The sequence below is a fragment of the Ailuropoda melanoleuca genome, chromosome 6, assembly GCF_002007445.2.
Source record: "Ailuropoda melanoleuca isolate Jingjing chromosome 6, ASM200744v2, whole genome shotgun sequence".
Taxonomy (NCBI): Eukaryota; Metazoa; Chordata; class Mammalia; order Carnivora; family Ursidae; genus Ailuropoda; species Ailuropoda melanoleuca.
This window is the reverse complement of record NC_048223.1, coordinates 5,963,415-5,979,020: the sequence shown is the minus strand read 5'-3', so window position 1 is coordinate 5,979,020 and position 15,606 is coordinate 5,963,415. Positions and strand designations below refer to the sequence as shown.

The 15,606-nt window shown below is 37.9% G+C and overlaps 1 protein-coding gene across 1 annotated transcript in view; it reads right to left on the bottom strand.

Moving 5' to 3' along the window:
* The window catches only part of SLC9A9 (solute carrier family 9 member A9), a 482,912-nt gene that overhangs the window by 269,652 nt on the left and 197,654 nt on the right, over positions 1-15,606 (bottom strand). Inside the window, exon 8 of the mRNA XM_034661809.1 lies at positions 15,463-15,568. Coding sequence (XP_034517700.1) covers positions 15,463-15,568 — 106 coding nt within the window. The remainder of the gene's footprint in view (positions 1-15,462; positions 15,569-15,606) is intronic.

Genomic DNA, 15,606 nt, shown 5'->3' with positions numbered 1-15,606 from the left:
TTACTCTCTCTCAAATAAATAAATAAAATCCTTTTTAAAAAGTGCATTTGAGTTGTCACTATATTTTTGCATGCCTGTGCCTGCTAGCACTAGTTGTACTACTGTTATGTGGGGCCCTAGACAACTCTCTTACATGCTCTTGATCTCAGATTCTCAGGTGTACAAGGGGGACGGAGGGGCACCACTTGATGCGAGTCAGCAAACTAGCATCTGGGCTCCAAACCCCCCTTCTTGTGCTCTCCCTGTGATCTTGGAGCTGGGGCTCTGCAGACCACATCTTCCTTCTTCAGAGTCTGCTGAGCTCTGCTGAAATGAGCCCCAGAGGGAGGCCTTGCTGCCTTCTTGCTTGCCTGCTGTTCTTCTCAGTGGCTTCTCAGCAATGGTTCTTCACCATAGTTTTCACATTGGTTCCAGCCTCATGGGCCCTCCTCAGAGAAAGCAGCAATAGCCAGCCAGTGACCTCAGAGGTCTGGGTCCCAGCTCCAGCAGGTCCCTCTTCGGAACTTCTAGTTCTCTTCCATTTGTTCCTCCTATCCCAGCGTTTACACTTGCTTCCTGCCATTACCATCTGGATGGCCTCTGTGCCCCCTTCGTACTTTTTCAGCTACCACCTGTACACCCAATTTCCTGCATTAAACTCTGGGCATAGCCAGCCAATTTTTCTTTTCCTGACTGAATCCTGACCAGTAGTCACTTGTGGGTCCCTTCTCATTCTAAATGTTGATGGTTCTCAGAAACCACTGAAGGTTTGTCATCTGGAAATAAGATCTGCCCTGTATCCTGCTATAACTGGACAATGGAGGAAGACAATGGCAGCTGAGATGTTGTGCCAAGTCCCAGAAAACTGTACTCAGTCTCCTTTCAAACCTACTTATGGTTAGAATTGGCTATTTATTTATTTATTTATTTATTTAAGATTTTATTTATTTATTTCTTAGAGAGACAGAGACAGTGAGAGCAAGAGCAGGGAGGAGAGGGAGAAGCAGGCTCCCCACTGAGAAGGGAGCCTGATGTGGGATTAGATCCCAGGACTGTGGGATCATGACCTAGCTGAAGGCAGATATTTAACCAACTGAGCCACCCAGGGGCCCCTAGAATTGGCATTTTTAAAAAGTGTGAGTTTGAGCCACTAGATTGGAACAAGAGACTTGGGGGAAGGGAATAAGTTAGGCCAAGTACTATTAAAGAGGCATGGGTTACACTTGGACATCTGTCTTCTGATTCCCAATGATATGATCTTTCCAAAATATGAGCACTATCATACAATGGAGGGGCTGCCTTCAAGTGTGAGAAGTTTCCTATTATTTGAAATGTTTGAGTTGAATGATTACCTGCCAGAGCTGCTGTGAGAAAAAATTCTTTTCATGGAAGAAGGGCTGGGATATCCTCCAATTTCCTGGGTCCGTCATTTTCCTATATACTATTTTATTAATTCACTAGGATTAACACCTCAATTTAGCCATTTTTTTTTTTAAGGATGAGGAACTAATGCTGGTTCCAAATGAAACCTTTAGACATTTTGAGTAGAGGCAGCACAACTTTCTCAAAAGGTAAAGACAAGATAAACTTACTGACTTTCAAATATCCTTTTAGACAGACAACTCTTCTAAAATAAAATTTTAAAACACTTCACTACCATATCTTCTAATCACAAAAACTTAAATTTTCAAGTGAGCTATGAGGTTTAAAGATAAACTCAGGAAGTCTCCTCTGTGTAGAAAGAAGATATTTCTAAATCTTTACACCATGAACTTTTGGTCAAAGGACATTGAATACGGTGAATTCTGATGTCGGTGTCCAAGTGACAGGTGCAGCTCACCTCAGAGGAACCCACTTTCTTTCTTTTCTCTCTTGCTGTTTCTTACTCCTCTGTTTTGCTTGTTCTTGTCACTTACACGCTGTGCTTAATTTACAGCATGTCCTACTGCCCTCCCCCTACATCAGAAGCTTCTTGACCCCACCTGAAAGCTCAGCTATGGCCCAAGAATCTGGATTGGCAAGAGAGATTTCAAAACTCAACCTAATGCCTCTGGAATGTTAATGTACATTGGAATCACCTGAAAATCTTGTTAAAATGCTGATTCTGCTTCAGTAGTTTTGGAGTGGAGCCCATGATTCTGCATTTTATACTACCAGGGATGTCCATGCCACTGGTCCTAGCATCACACTTTGAGAAGCAAATCTCTGACCAACACTTTGGTATTAAGTATCAATTTACCTTAGCTATGGCTTGGCTTTGACCTTGTATGGTTCAAAATATCTTTTGCTGACTATAAAAAAAAGTTCTAAAATTTTATTTCTATGTTTTAGTCTCTATTTTTCTTTCTGTAACTTTCCAGAATTGTCATGATTCTATGAAGTAATTTCAGTTTCATGGAACAATTATCTATCAAGGGCATTTGAGGAATTTAAATTTTTTCTTTATATTAGAAGTATTTATTTTTAATCCCAACAATATTAGAATGTGCAAGAAATTATTTGCATGGAATAAAATTCATAATATATTTTGCTATCAAACAGTACAATAATTTTCCCCCTCAAAAAAAAGCAAATAAATCACATTCTTCAGTCAAAATGTTATAAAATTGGAAATTAACAAAAAAAGTATATCTACAAAAATGTATCCACTAGGGATTTCTAACTATTCTTCTAGATGAAATTGGAGTTGGAGATGAAATCAAATTTGAAATTTTAGCTTACGTAGAAATAAATAACAGTAAGTGTAGAGTACATTTCTTACCAAAACCAATGAGATAAAACCAGAGTATTCAGAGGGAAGTCTTCCATTAGAAAAAAAAATAAAAGAATTGGACTATTTACTTCAAGAAGCTAGACAAGAGACATAACAATGGACCCAAAGAAAGTAGAATTAAAAACCTAATAAAAGAAAAATGAAAACAAAATAGTCAAAGAGAACATTTAAAAACTAGATTTGGTCAGTAAAATTAAGAGTTGTAAAGTAACAGTGTGGTTTGTGCCTCTCAGGGCCGGGGGTCTGTCAGGTCTCCACCCTTTCCAGGCTCCCATTCTCTGGTCATGGCTGCAGGTAGAAAAGGGGTGACATTGGCCAATGGCTTCACCCATCTAAGAGTCAATTTTCTCATTTGGGTAGCACCCAATCTGTCTTACAAGTCTGTTCTGAGTATAAAGCAATATCATGGATACTAACATGCTTCATAAACTAAACATTAATGGGTACATACGAAGTTTTACTATAATTACTAGAAGTAGATGAAAGGAAGAAGACGTGAAAAGAAGGAATAACTTAGAGAAACTCATACCATGGATAGACACAATACTTTCTGTTTAATACATTGCTGGGGGAAGAAGTACAAATCATCTAGTACATGTCTTGTGTATTCTATATGCTTAATCATTATTTTTTGCCATTTCTTCCATAGTAACTCCTGTGTCAAGGAAAGAACAAATCCTTACTCATAGTAATCCAAACTTAGACAATTCTCAGTAATACTACAGTAAGGTACTAGATTTTTGCAAGTTACCTTGGATATCTGCTATCATTTACTCATATTCTATTTATCTATGGAGGTCATTCAGTGAGCAAAGCACAGGTTATGGCTACTGGGGACACAAGGATGAATAAACCTGGTCTTAGACCTCAAGCAGCTTTATATTTCCTCACAGAGACAACATGACACACAAAGATATCTAATAGCAGGTATAACGTAGTAGGTGACAAGAAAACAGAAATCCTGAGAGATTGTGATTTCTTTTGGGCTGGGGAAGGTGCAAGAGAAATGGGGGAAATTTTTCCTAAAAGATGCAGAGGTATTTGGGTCTTGAAAGATGAGAAGAGTTTGAGGATGCAGGGTCAGGAGTAGGGGATTCAATATGAGTGAAGGGAAAGAGACAGGAGACCGTGGGGTATGTGTGAGAAACATGCAGTTTACCTGCATGTTTTGGGTTTTAATCAATTATAGGTTAGGACATAAATACAAATCAAATTAATTCATTAATTGAATTTTTCTAAATAAAAAACTTAATAAAAGAAACAATTATTACACTGTATTAATTATCAAACTAATTAATATAAGCACAAAAGCATTTATCTTGCATGTTTTATTAGTCCTCTTATAAAAATTAGAAATGTGAAACATCCAGTATGTCTGTCCTATTCAGGCAAACATTATTACATTTTCCTTCCCAACAAAAGTAAAAACTGAACATTCCGTTTCCATCTCTGCCGCAAAAACAAGCAATCACTAAATGCAACTGCTATGTTGCATGTCTAAGATCTTGGATTCAAGTTCTATTTATGGGGTCCTGTGGCAATGATGGATGTAATCAAGTACATACATCTGAGTCCACAGAGAGCGGAACATGCTCACAAATATCCGAGATCTGAAATAAAAAGGCGTTCTGAAAGAAATCAAGAAGTGGCCTAGAAAAAAATAATAATAATGCTTTCTGACTCCTGTGTATACACAAGATTGCCTTTCACTGTTTGCACAGTGAGACTTCAGTGGTATTCAAGATCCCGGAAGGGCTGGCTGCACGGATTCATTTATGCAATTTTAAACAAGAACTAGAACCAATACTTTACGACACTAGCTAAAAGAGCTGTTTGAGAAACCACAAAGAAGAACACAGTTAAATTCAAAGTAATTGGCAAGCAAAGAAATTTAGGAAACAGCATGAGGAGGTCCAAAATTCTTTGGGAAAAATAATGATTCTGCTGGCAAGTACATTCTTTCCACAGAGATCAATTTTCACAGGACAAGTAACACCTTATGGTTAACAGAGTGCCATGCACACTGTTCTTGATTCCCGTTTCTGGACCCTTTCAGAGAGCATTAGTACTACTAAATATTGTATATGTGTGTGTATACTCATACATATAAACATAAGCTCACATGATCAAGGTTCAGTGTGTGGCTGTAAATTATATAAGGAAAAATGTCCTACATTGGAGATCAAGAGGCCTGGGATCTATCTAGTCACAGTTCATTCACTTGGATGACTTGTGCAATTTAAATTCATCACCTGGTCCATCGTTTTCTTCTCAATGAGTTAAAGAAATGGTCTGCATTAGTATTCATCAAGTTGGAGTATACAAGAAAACCCACTGAAAGATGGAAGATAATATAAAAACATCAGTTTTTAATTAGAATTTTTGTGTATTTTCAAGTATGTAAGCACCTTTGTGGGCAAAAAATTACACTTGTGTGCATATTGGTGCATGATAAAGCTATTTGATTTTATTTTTTTGTCATGAGGGTCAAGAAACTCTGGCAAAAACTACTCTAGATGATCTCTAAACACTTTTCAATCTTAAATGTCTGTGATCTGGATGGCTCAGTTTTTATATTTGCTTCAACGTCTGCATATATGGAATTAAACAATTACATGGGGCCTCTCAGCTTCACATTGACCACCTCTCAGCTAGATTACCAGGAGTCTCCCTCTTGACCTAGATCTCCTCAAGCACTGGGTCTATGCCCTCCCTCTTTGTATTGCTGCCAACTCCCATAAAATGCCCACAGCCATCAGGCATGGAAATGCAGGTTGGTCAAAAGAATGAATCTCTATTTCAAAAAATATTCATCTGCCTTGAAAAGAGAATGCAAGAGAAATTAGTTTTTGATCCTCACATACAAATAGATGTTTATCTGGATTTATTAGTGGCAGTGTCTGTTTTCTTCTAATATTTAAATTTTCTTTTTCAAGAGTATTGCCACCTACACTTATTGTCTCTGTTACTGATAACATTATTCAGTAGTTCTTTTTTCATTAAAAGTTGATGAAGCCTTCAGATACAGAAGCTGAAAAATAAATGTCTGTCACAAGAAGCATGATTTTCTTTGACATTAAATGCAGACTTGAGTTTCTAAGACTGAAGAATATTGCAATTTTGGACAGGATATATTGATTATATTATCAGGACACAGAAAGAGAGTGAGAGAGAAAGAAAAAATGTGTCTTGCTTGCAGATGGTATTTTGTGGGGTTTTAAGGTTGATGGGTTATTTTTCCATGCCACTTTTTTATTTATTTTTGATCTAGTAAAAAGAGACATTTCTGACAGGTTTCCTACCACCACTGCTGAACATGAACCTGAAACTGAGAAGTCAAAGATTTAAAGAAATGGAAAACTCCTTCAGGGAATATGAAAGATTCCAAGTTTCCAAAGAGTACAATTACTGTCTAGTTCACCATATTTGGCAACACCAGAGTTGGCAGATTAATCATGAGTCTGTGGAATATAAGAACATCAACATAGAAAACAGCACGAATCTATGTTCTTGTTTCCGGTTTCTCCAATGCAGTGTAGGCATGCATTTAAAAGTGACTTCTTGTCTATGTTGCAAGGTTTATAAATTTCCATTTAAAACAAAAATCTCGTTCAAAACACAGCAGTGGGTACTTATGCATATTAAATTGGGGTCTGGAGAAGAAGAAAAAACACTTTTTCTTTATATCCCTGGTATTTCACCTCAAGCCTTGGTGTTCATCAAGCTTACCCTTCTTTTCAGTTTTCATTTCCTTGGAGTCAGCTAACACAATTGACACCAAAGTCACCTAAATGTCTAACGAAAAACCTCACCCAAGACGTCCACATCCAATTGCCCATCATACCCGTCCACGTAGCTTCCACATTTGCATAGAATCCAGAAGACTTTCGAATGAAATAATTTTTGCGTCTTCCTTTCTATTGCATTTATTCACTCATGTATATTCCCCATTTTGGTGGAATGAACCATTGATCAAGCTGACATTGGGACCTGGGAATTATCTTTGACTGTACTTTCTCCTTCACCTATATGTTATATATTTGTGCTGTCTACCGTCTGACAATTTTCTACATGCCTATGAAGAAAATGGGTTTTTGAGAAAGAAAGAACTTTCTTTTTTTCCTCCTATGCCTCTTGGCACCGCGAGGAGACATTAAACAATGACTGAAAACATTTACAGTAAAAAAAGTGGGGGTAAATTTGTCCACTACTCAAGTTACATGTGCAAGGTGGTTTGAATACTGAAATGATGAGCTATTCAGTTCAAGAAAGTGCAGGTGTGAGTTAATGAGTTATTATGCGAGGAGATGTACTTTACACCTGTGTTTATTGAGATGGCAACGTTGTATGTTTGCCCTTGGTTCAGTGTGTTGGTTAACTAATCCCCTTGAGAGTTTTGGATGCCTATTACTACAGTTTGAATGTCTAATATTCTGAGCCTCCAGGTTTTATTTTTGGCTTGGAAACCACTCAGTGCACCTCATTTGTTGGTGAATTTTTGGCGAATTAAGTTGGATTCACATGGTTCTAACAGTATGAAAGCATGAGCAGTTTTAAGCAAAGAGATGCCACCTAATGACATGTCTTTCGAATCTGAAACTAGCCAGATTTGTTTTAAGAAGCAATTGAAACCACATCCCCTCCCAGTGATTTGTTTTATCACCGAGTCATGCAATGCATCACTGGTAAGCCAAATGGAACACATTTCAGCTCTAAGCTAAAGCCTTCTTAAGAGTTTCAGACAATTTTTTTCCAAGCTGAGAGATGATGGAGATAAGAAGTAATGAGCCAACTTACTCAGATCAAGCAAAGTCTCAACATGTCCAGTAATAGTAATTTCATTTGGAGATCTTTCTTCTTTGTCTATTGTAAATAAGAAAGACTTTCCCAAGCTCTCCTTTTCCTGACTACTTACTCTACAGAAGCCTTTCAAGAACTGACCTGACAGATAAGCAGAAACTGAGCTTCCAAGTGTCAACTTTTGCTTATCATGACAATATAATTAGGCCCTTGTCATTTGAGAGCAACAGGAGAACATGCCTGGGTGATGGGATTGAGATGAATTAACTGTTTATGGTGTGCCTGATGTCTATGTGTGCTGAGTGCCTCTTTCAGATATCTTGGTCAATTCCCTAGGAAATGGGCCAGAACATCATACGTTTTCATCCTACTACATTTAATAAATTTTTCAGTTTCTTACTGTCTAGAATCAGACCAGAAAGCCCAATAGCATTACTTAGCAATCAGGACTTTTTTCTCTTTCAGGTTTTTATATGTTTATTTTCTTAGGTGGAGCTCATTCTAAGGTGAGTAAATAGTGAGCTATACTATTTAACTTCTTTTTTTTTAAAAAAGATTTTATTTATTTATTCAACAGAGATAGAGACAGCCAGCGAGAGAGGGAACACAAGCAGGGGGAGTGGGAGAGGAAGAAGCAGGCTCCCAGCGGAGGAGCCTGATGTGGGGCTCGATCCCATAATGCTGGGATCACGCCCTGAGCCGAAGGCAGACGCTTAACCGCTGTGCCACCCAGGAGCCCCTATACTATTTAACTTCTTGTATGAGAAAATGAGGTATGCCAGTAGCCTCCCTCTCCCTCCTTTGCCTTCAGTGGACGTAAAATATGCCCCAAGAATCTAAGAATGGAAGCTGTCTTTATTACAGCAGCGCCTGGAAGCAGAGAAATCATTACACACGGTGTCAATGTTGCCATTAGAAATCTTACTCTTCGGGTGTTTAATGACAGTCCCTGAAAGTTTGCTTCTGGCAAAAACCTGACCACCAAAGTCTCAGCTGGGAAACAGATTATAAAAATGAATTTTCAAACAACCTGTCCAGCTGTGCTTTTTGGTTATCTTTATAAACTGAAAAGCAGCTTCTATGACAGGATTCAATTCCATTAGAGATTACGCTATAAATAATACTGCTGAATTATTTTCAATATTCAATTTAAAATAATGGCTCAGTAACCAAGTGACTTTTAGAAAATAGAACTCTGCACAAGAAAAATTCTACCTGATCAGAAATTAGGTATGCATGTGTACCAGGTACCTCATAGACAGAATACCTTGGGGTCACGTATTTACTCAAAAGCCACATTTTGTACATGTACCATGTCCTTCCCTTACAAAATAATAAAAATCCTTTTACCTTAGCAGTAAAGAAAATTGAGATACCAATTGATAGGATGACTTATTTCAATCCCTCAGCCAGTGAGCCAAAGAACCAGAAACCAGAGACATACCCCTAAAGTGGCTGATTTTGTAAGTAGGGCAGACATATCCATATACATTCTCTTTCAATGCTCTCCTGGCTTGTAAGAACTCCTTAAAGTCCATTTCTATCTATATACTCCCATCCTCTAGAAAGACTTCTCACTTGCATTTGACATTCTGCCCAGTCTTCCCAAATAAAAGTTTTCTCAAACTGCACTTGTATATTTCCAACAGCAAAGAATCAAACTTCTGGGTAATAGAAATGCCAACCTTCATTTGCATGTCTAAAAGCCACTTGTTTCCATAAAACTAAGTTCTTCTATGTGACTATTGAACATTTGCAGGTGCAATTTCCAAGTGACTGAGATGAGGCGGCTGCGAATGTGGCCCTTGAAGTAAAAGATAATCAAAATAAATCAAATGATCATCATCAAATTAGTAGAACTGAAAGTGAAAGCAGAAGATGTGGTAATGAGCAAGCCCCCCTCAAACTGAAGTGTTCATAATGAATCTTATAAGAAGCTGAATCAAAAATGATAATGAACACGGTACAAACTGTCTTTAAAAGCTTGATCCTTTTTGTTTGCCTATCACTGTGCATCTGGCATAAGAGGGCCCCAAGTGTCCTAGCCTAGAGGCTGCACTGTCTTTGAGCCTCTTTCCCTTCTGATCTGTCACCAAGTTAAGCAGTTTCCTTTGTGGAAATCCAGCATAGATTATTCCTTCCCTTGTACCATTTAGGCTTCTTTGTCTGCAAGCAATAAACACTGATTTTGGCTACTGTAATCAGAACAGAATTTACTGGAGGGAAAGCATGCACAAAGGCAGCCCCAGGAATCAGTGTCAGGAATAAATAGGGGGTTTCAACAGGGCATTGCTGTTGGAAAGAACAGGTGCAAACTGTCATACATCCTTCTATGTCCCTCCTAAAGGATCACATCCTAGGGAAAGAGTGTCTGATTGACCTCGCTTCTAATGTCCCTATTTTCTTTGGCAGGGGAAGAGGAGACACCTTGATCAACAAGACGGTACCTGATGGAGGAGGCACAGTTCCCTGAGCAACATCAGGATGCTATTACCAGTGAATATGAGAATGGGTGCTGGGCAGCCCAAATCAACAGATGTCTACTATATTCCTCTCAGCTAGGCTCTTGTTCCTCAGGTCTACATGTTTCTGTTTTAACTTAATAATTAAGGAAATGAAATTGCATATTTATATAATTTATGGTATGTTCTTTTGTTAATGTATGAATCTGTCCTGGAATATCCTGACCAATGGACATATGCAATCTTTCAGTATCTTCGCAGTCACAGGGCACTCATTATCTTATAAAGCAGTCTGTTATTCAGATTTTGGAATTTTTTCCTCTTGTTGGGCTAAAATCATTCATTCCATTGCTCAAAAGATAGTGAGTGCCCAGAATGCTTCAGCCATACTTCTGGTGCTGATATAGCCCTGGCAGACCTGATAATCTGATGCAACTTTGACCAATCAATTCTAATTCTATACATCAGTTTTATTTCTAGATTTCAGAACTACAGTGAGTAAATCCAATAGCCCAGTGAAGTCTAGCTGCACATAAACAAACAGTAGCCAGTTGGAACCTTAATGGAAGAAGTTTTGATTCATCATAATACCCTCAAATATAAAGTAGTTTAAAAAGTACCTAACATGAAATTTGTAGGTTGAATGTGAAGACAACTATAAAAATTTACTGAGGGCCATAAAAAATAACTTGAATAAATGGAGAGACATAACATATTCCTGGGTGGGAAGACTCAACACTGTAAAAATACCACTTCTCAAATTAATCTAAAAATTTAATGCAACTGCAATCATAATCTCAGTTATTTTCTGCTTGAAACCTAACAGTTATTTTCAAGTCAATCTGGAATAATAAATATCTGAGTACAGCAAGGAAGCTCTTGAAAATGGGGAAGAGAGGGTGAGGGATTGATCTAGATATTAAAATGAACAATGAAACTGAAATGATAAAAACAGTGAAGACCAAAATTTCACTGGTACGATAGAAAGCCCAGAACATACATACACATATATGTACCTATAGACATGGGCATTATATTATAAACACATAGGTTATGGTTGAAGGGTGTTAGTACATATGGAAGGTATCTTCCAGGAAGATTATCAAATCCTTGCTATATCCTGTACTACATATCAAAACAAATTCCAGTTGGATTCCAATGCAAGAACAAAACTATTAAAAGCATGCATTATCATTGATAAACACTTAGGCTTTCTATGCAAAAATTAATAAAACCTTGGGCTTTCTAAGAAGGAGATAAAATTAACTGCATAAAGTTGAAAATGTCCATACTATCCTTTTCCCTTACTAAACCAACAAAATATAACATATTTAAGAGATAAAACCACAAATTGGAGAATATTTATAGCTTACATGACAGTCAAAAGGTTAATATTTTGAATAAATAAAAGTTTCCTAAAATTCAATGTGACAAACATAAGCATCTCAGTAGGAAAAAGGACTAAGGGCAGAAACATACATTCCCCTATATTTCACCAAAGGAGAAATATAAATTGCCAATGACATGTGACTAAAATACTTCCCTCAGTACAAATATAATATATGTAAATCACAATGAAATGGAAATTGATTATCATATTAGCAGGGATGAGTAAAATTTAGGGTGGTAAAGATGTGAGTAAATGAGCTCTCTTTCACTGTTTATGGAAGTATAAAGGGTTACAAATTTTCTGAGGGATAATTTGGGTGAATTTTCCAAGACATTAAAATGTTAGCTTTCTTATTAACCCAGCAATAGAAAGGCATACATCAATCTATAAGGATTACCATCGTAATCATATTAATAATATTGAAAACTATAAACAATTAGAGGGAGGGTAGAATAAATTAAGGCAAGTTGATATGATATCATATTAGGCAGCCATTAAATAATACAGAAGAATAATGTCATGAAAAACAGTTACTATAAATTCTTGAGTGAAAAAAGTAAGTTACTTCAAATTTAAAAAGTATAATTACATTCATGTGTGCATGTTTATATTTAATTAAATGTATGTATATGCATATAATCAGATGTACTCAGACAAATATTAACAATAGTTATTAATAGGTAGTAAGAAAACAGGTAATTCTAATTTTATTTCCTTCTGTGAATTTACACTTCCTAAATTTTCTATAATGTTTATGCATTACTCTGGTAGTAAGAAAAAATAAAAAATATGTTTCTAAAAACAGATGTACTTTGTCTAAAGCAACAGAAATCCCTTTTTCAAATGAAATCTTGTGTGAAAACCCAATTCATGGCACCAATAAAAGGGATAGTATAGGGGTGGGAAGCCTAGAACCCTGCTCACTTGGTTGGCCTCCTTGAACGCCACTTTGAAATGTCAGGGCTGGGGGAATTGTTCATGAAATTGTTCATGAAACCCAGACAGGCTCCACGGTTGCTGGTTACCTCCATAGTTACTCATAAACTGTTTAATAGCTTAGTCCACTTATTTCTTCATATTCATTGCCATACATTCATTTGCTAAGCACTTTTTAAAAAGTTTTCTAGATTTTAGCTTTGCAATATCTAGTCTAGCTGTGGATTAGAACTAAAAGGATTTTATCATTATCAGAGATGCCCATAGATAATTATGATTTGGTGCTACTCCCTCAGATTTCTTTGAAGGTTAATATGAGAGATGACTTCATGAAGAGTGTATCTCCATCTTCCCTAAAACTATTATTAAAGATATTGCCCATTACAGTGTTCAAAGGTCCCTTATACAAGGATACATGTGATAAATTCCCCTAAAATTTTAGTACCAAAAAAGAAGTTTGCCCATTTTTATAAATAAGTATGATTTCCTTTTATAATGCTGTATTATTCCTATATAACTCATCATGTTTCCCTTTTGACTTTGGCTGCCAGAAAGCTCAGAGCTATATTTATTGCCAAACCACAGCAATGAACAGCTGTCTAATTTTGCAGAAAAACTATCCCAAAACACTTGAGTATTTACTCTCAACTAAATGGTCCCATGATATGCATGGCTCATGTTATGAGTTGTCTCAAATCCAATTTGGAAATAGGCAAAGATTAAATAATAAACAAACAAACACAAGTAATTTAGACAAAGCAGGCTTGGTATTTGGCAGTAGAATAGGCTTACACCTAGAGTTTGGTTTGTATCAAATGCCTAAAGGGCACATTGCTTAATCTGAAGTACTGCTCTGGAGTGAGTGTGCCCTTGGGTGCAGCCATGGACTTTGGTCTTTCTGCTACTGAGGCCCACACCTATATTCACCCATCTCATGATGCTTGCTCCCTAGAGGAGGTCTGCATGGCATCCAATAAGGATATCAGGTTGAAAAGGGTGGCAAAAGAGCAAGGTACAGATAAACTAGCAATTTACACATGGACTGTAATCTTTAAATAGTTAATAGAACAAGATCTTGCTGAAATGGACCAGGAAATAGAAAGAATTTTAACACATAAAAATAAACAATTTTTAGGTATTGGTGTGTGTGTGTGTGTTTATTATAATGTTCAAAGATAGACTAAAAAATATCAGGTGAGTTAAGATACTTCTTTACCTTTCTAGAAGGTCAAATATGTATTCTTATTGTTAACATTACCTACATTATTTTACAAATGTTGAGTGCTGAAAAGGCATAGAATCTGGAGGAAAGGGAACCAAAATTATTTTGAATGGCTGATACAATTTTTTTTACCTTCATTATTTCATTTAAGGGACAGTTCTTTTTCTCTGGAATGATTAAGCTCTTCAGCAACCTACCTAATAACAAGGGAAGGAACTAACATAACAGACATTGTATTGCAATGATTTGGATACAAGTTCCCCTTAGGGTGCACTCTGGTATCGTAGCCTTAATATAGTATCCTAAGAACTGGCAGGAAGCTTTCCGCATCAGCAACAGATGCCTTCCAGGCCTCTGGGAATAGCTTGATCCCTGTGACTCTGCAGTAGGACAGGTTATCATTACAAGAAAGATTTGCCATGGTTTTCACAGGAGGGCCAAAACCAGTCTATGAGCAAGTGGACCAGGCAGGCTCCTGAGACCCCAAGTATCTTCCTCCTCATGAGGGCTTGCCTGATAGTCCATAGACATAGTTGCATTCAAGACAGCAATGCTTGGTTCTCAAGAGCCCAGCTTTGGAATCAGATCTCCTAGTTTTATTTATTTATTTATTTATTTATTTATTTATTTATTTTTTAAAGATTTTATTTATTTATTCAACAGAGATAGAGACAGCCAGCGAGAGAGGGAACACAAGCAGGGGGAGTGGGGGAGGAAAGAAGCAGGCTCATAGCAGAGGAGCCTGATGTGGGGCTCAATCCCATAACACCAGGATCACGCCCTGAGCTGAAGGCAGACGCCCAACCACTGTGCCACCCAGGCGCCCCAGATCTCCTAGTTTTAAATCCCAGCTCCACCACTTGCTGTTGGCTTAGGGTCCTGGGTGTAGGCCCTAACTTTGAGTCTTTCTGTGAATTAATAAGAACGTCCATGAAATGCGGTTATCTGGCACTTGGCTCATGGTACACCTTCAATATCTGTTGACTTCTATTATTATTATTTAGACTTAACGGACCACCTAACAAAATGCAAATACCCAGAGAATCATGCCTCATTACTAGTTAATACTTGGGAGGCAGGGGAGGTGAGTCTCACCCCTTGAATGTCAATTAAGATGACAGTAGCCAGCAGCAAGGGATCCAGGATTGAAACCTGGGAGAAGCAGGGAACTAGGCCAAAGGAGAGAAACAGCTTTGACATTTTGCTCAGAGCTACAGTGATTCTTCTATACAGAAAAGCACCCAATCGTTGCAGCTATCCAAGCACAAATCCTCGCTGTTGCAGAAAGGCAATCTAATTGCTGAGTCCAGATCACAGGATCCATGGCCCTTGGGACATTAGGGACTGCCCCTTTCTCTATTAACTGCTCCACCTCAGAGATTCTATCTATAGACTTTCTATGATAAGAGATATTAAACTGTGGCACCGCCACATTAGCTCTTTGTTATTTGTACGCAAGGATTCTCAACACTGATGTGTGTGGAAATGTGCACACCCCAGAAAGGCTGCTTCCAAGGGTACTTGCCATTAGCAGCCAACGGAAAACCACCACCCTTTTCTGCAAGGCAGCTGTGCGTCCCTTCTCACCCAGAGTAGACTTCCATTTGTAAAGTCATCCATCACCTCTATAAATCAGCCATTTGTTGATTTTAACATCCCCTCCTGACCAGCAAGGAGAGAAGAGGAAATGTCATTTTGGAGACTTTCCGTTAAGCTGTTGTGTACAAAATGGATAAGTGATTATTTTTTTTCTCCTCAGGGTACCCAGGAAAGGCTGATTCAGACACAAACCCCTATACGAGAGAGTCCATTTCACGTCCTGCTGCGTCAGGAAGGGGTCGTTCTGGGAGCACCACACGGCTCACACGTCCACGTGTGCCGCGCCCAGTGAAGCACTGACCTGTCAGGCCGGCAGCCTCTGCAGACAGGAAGGCGCTCCAAGACAGGAGGAAAAACAGGCCGGTTTCCAGCATAGGGAACTCACAGAGTTTGGTAAATTTGGTCAAGTGACAAAGACATGTTAAGGGAAACAACAAATGCTTTT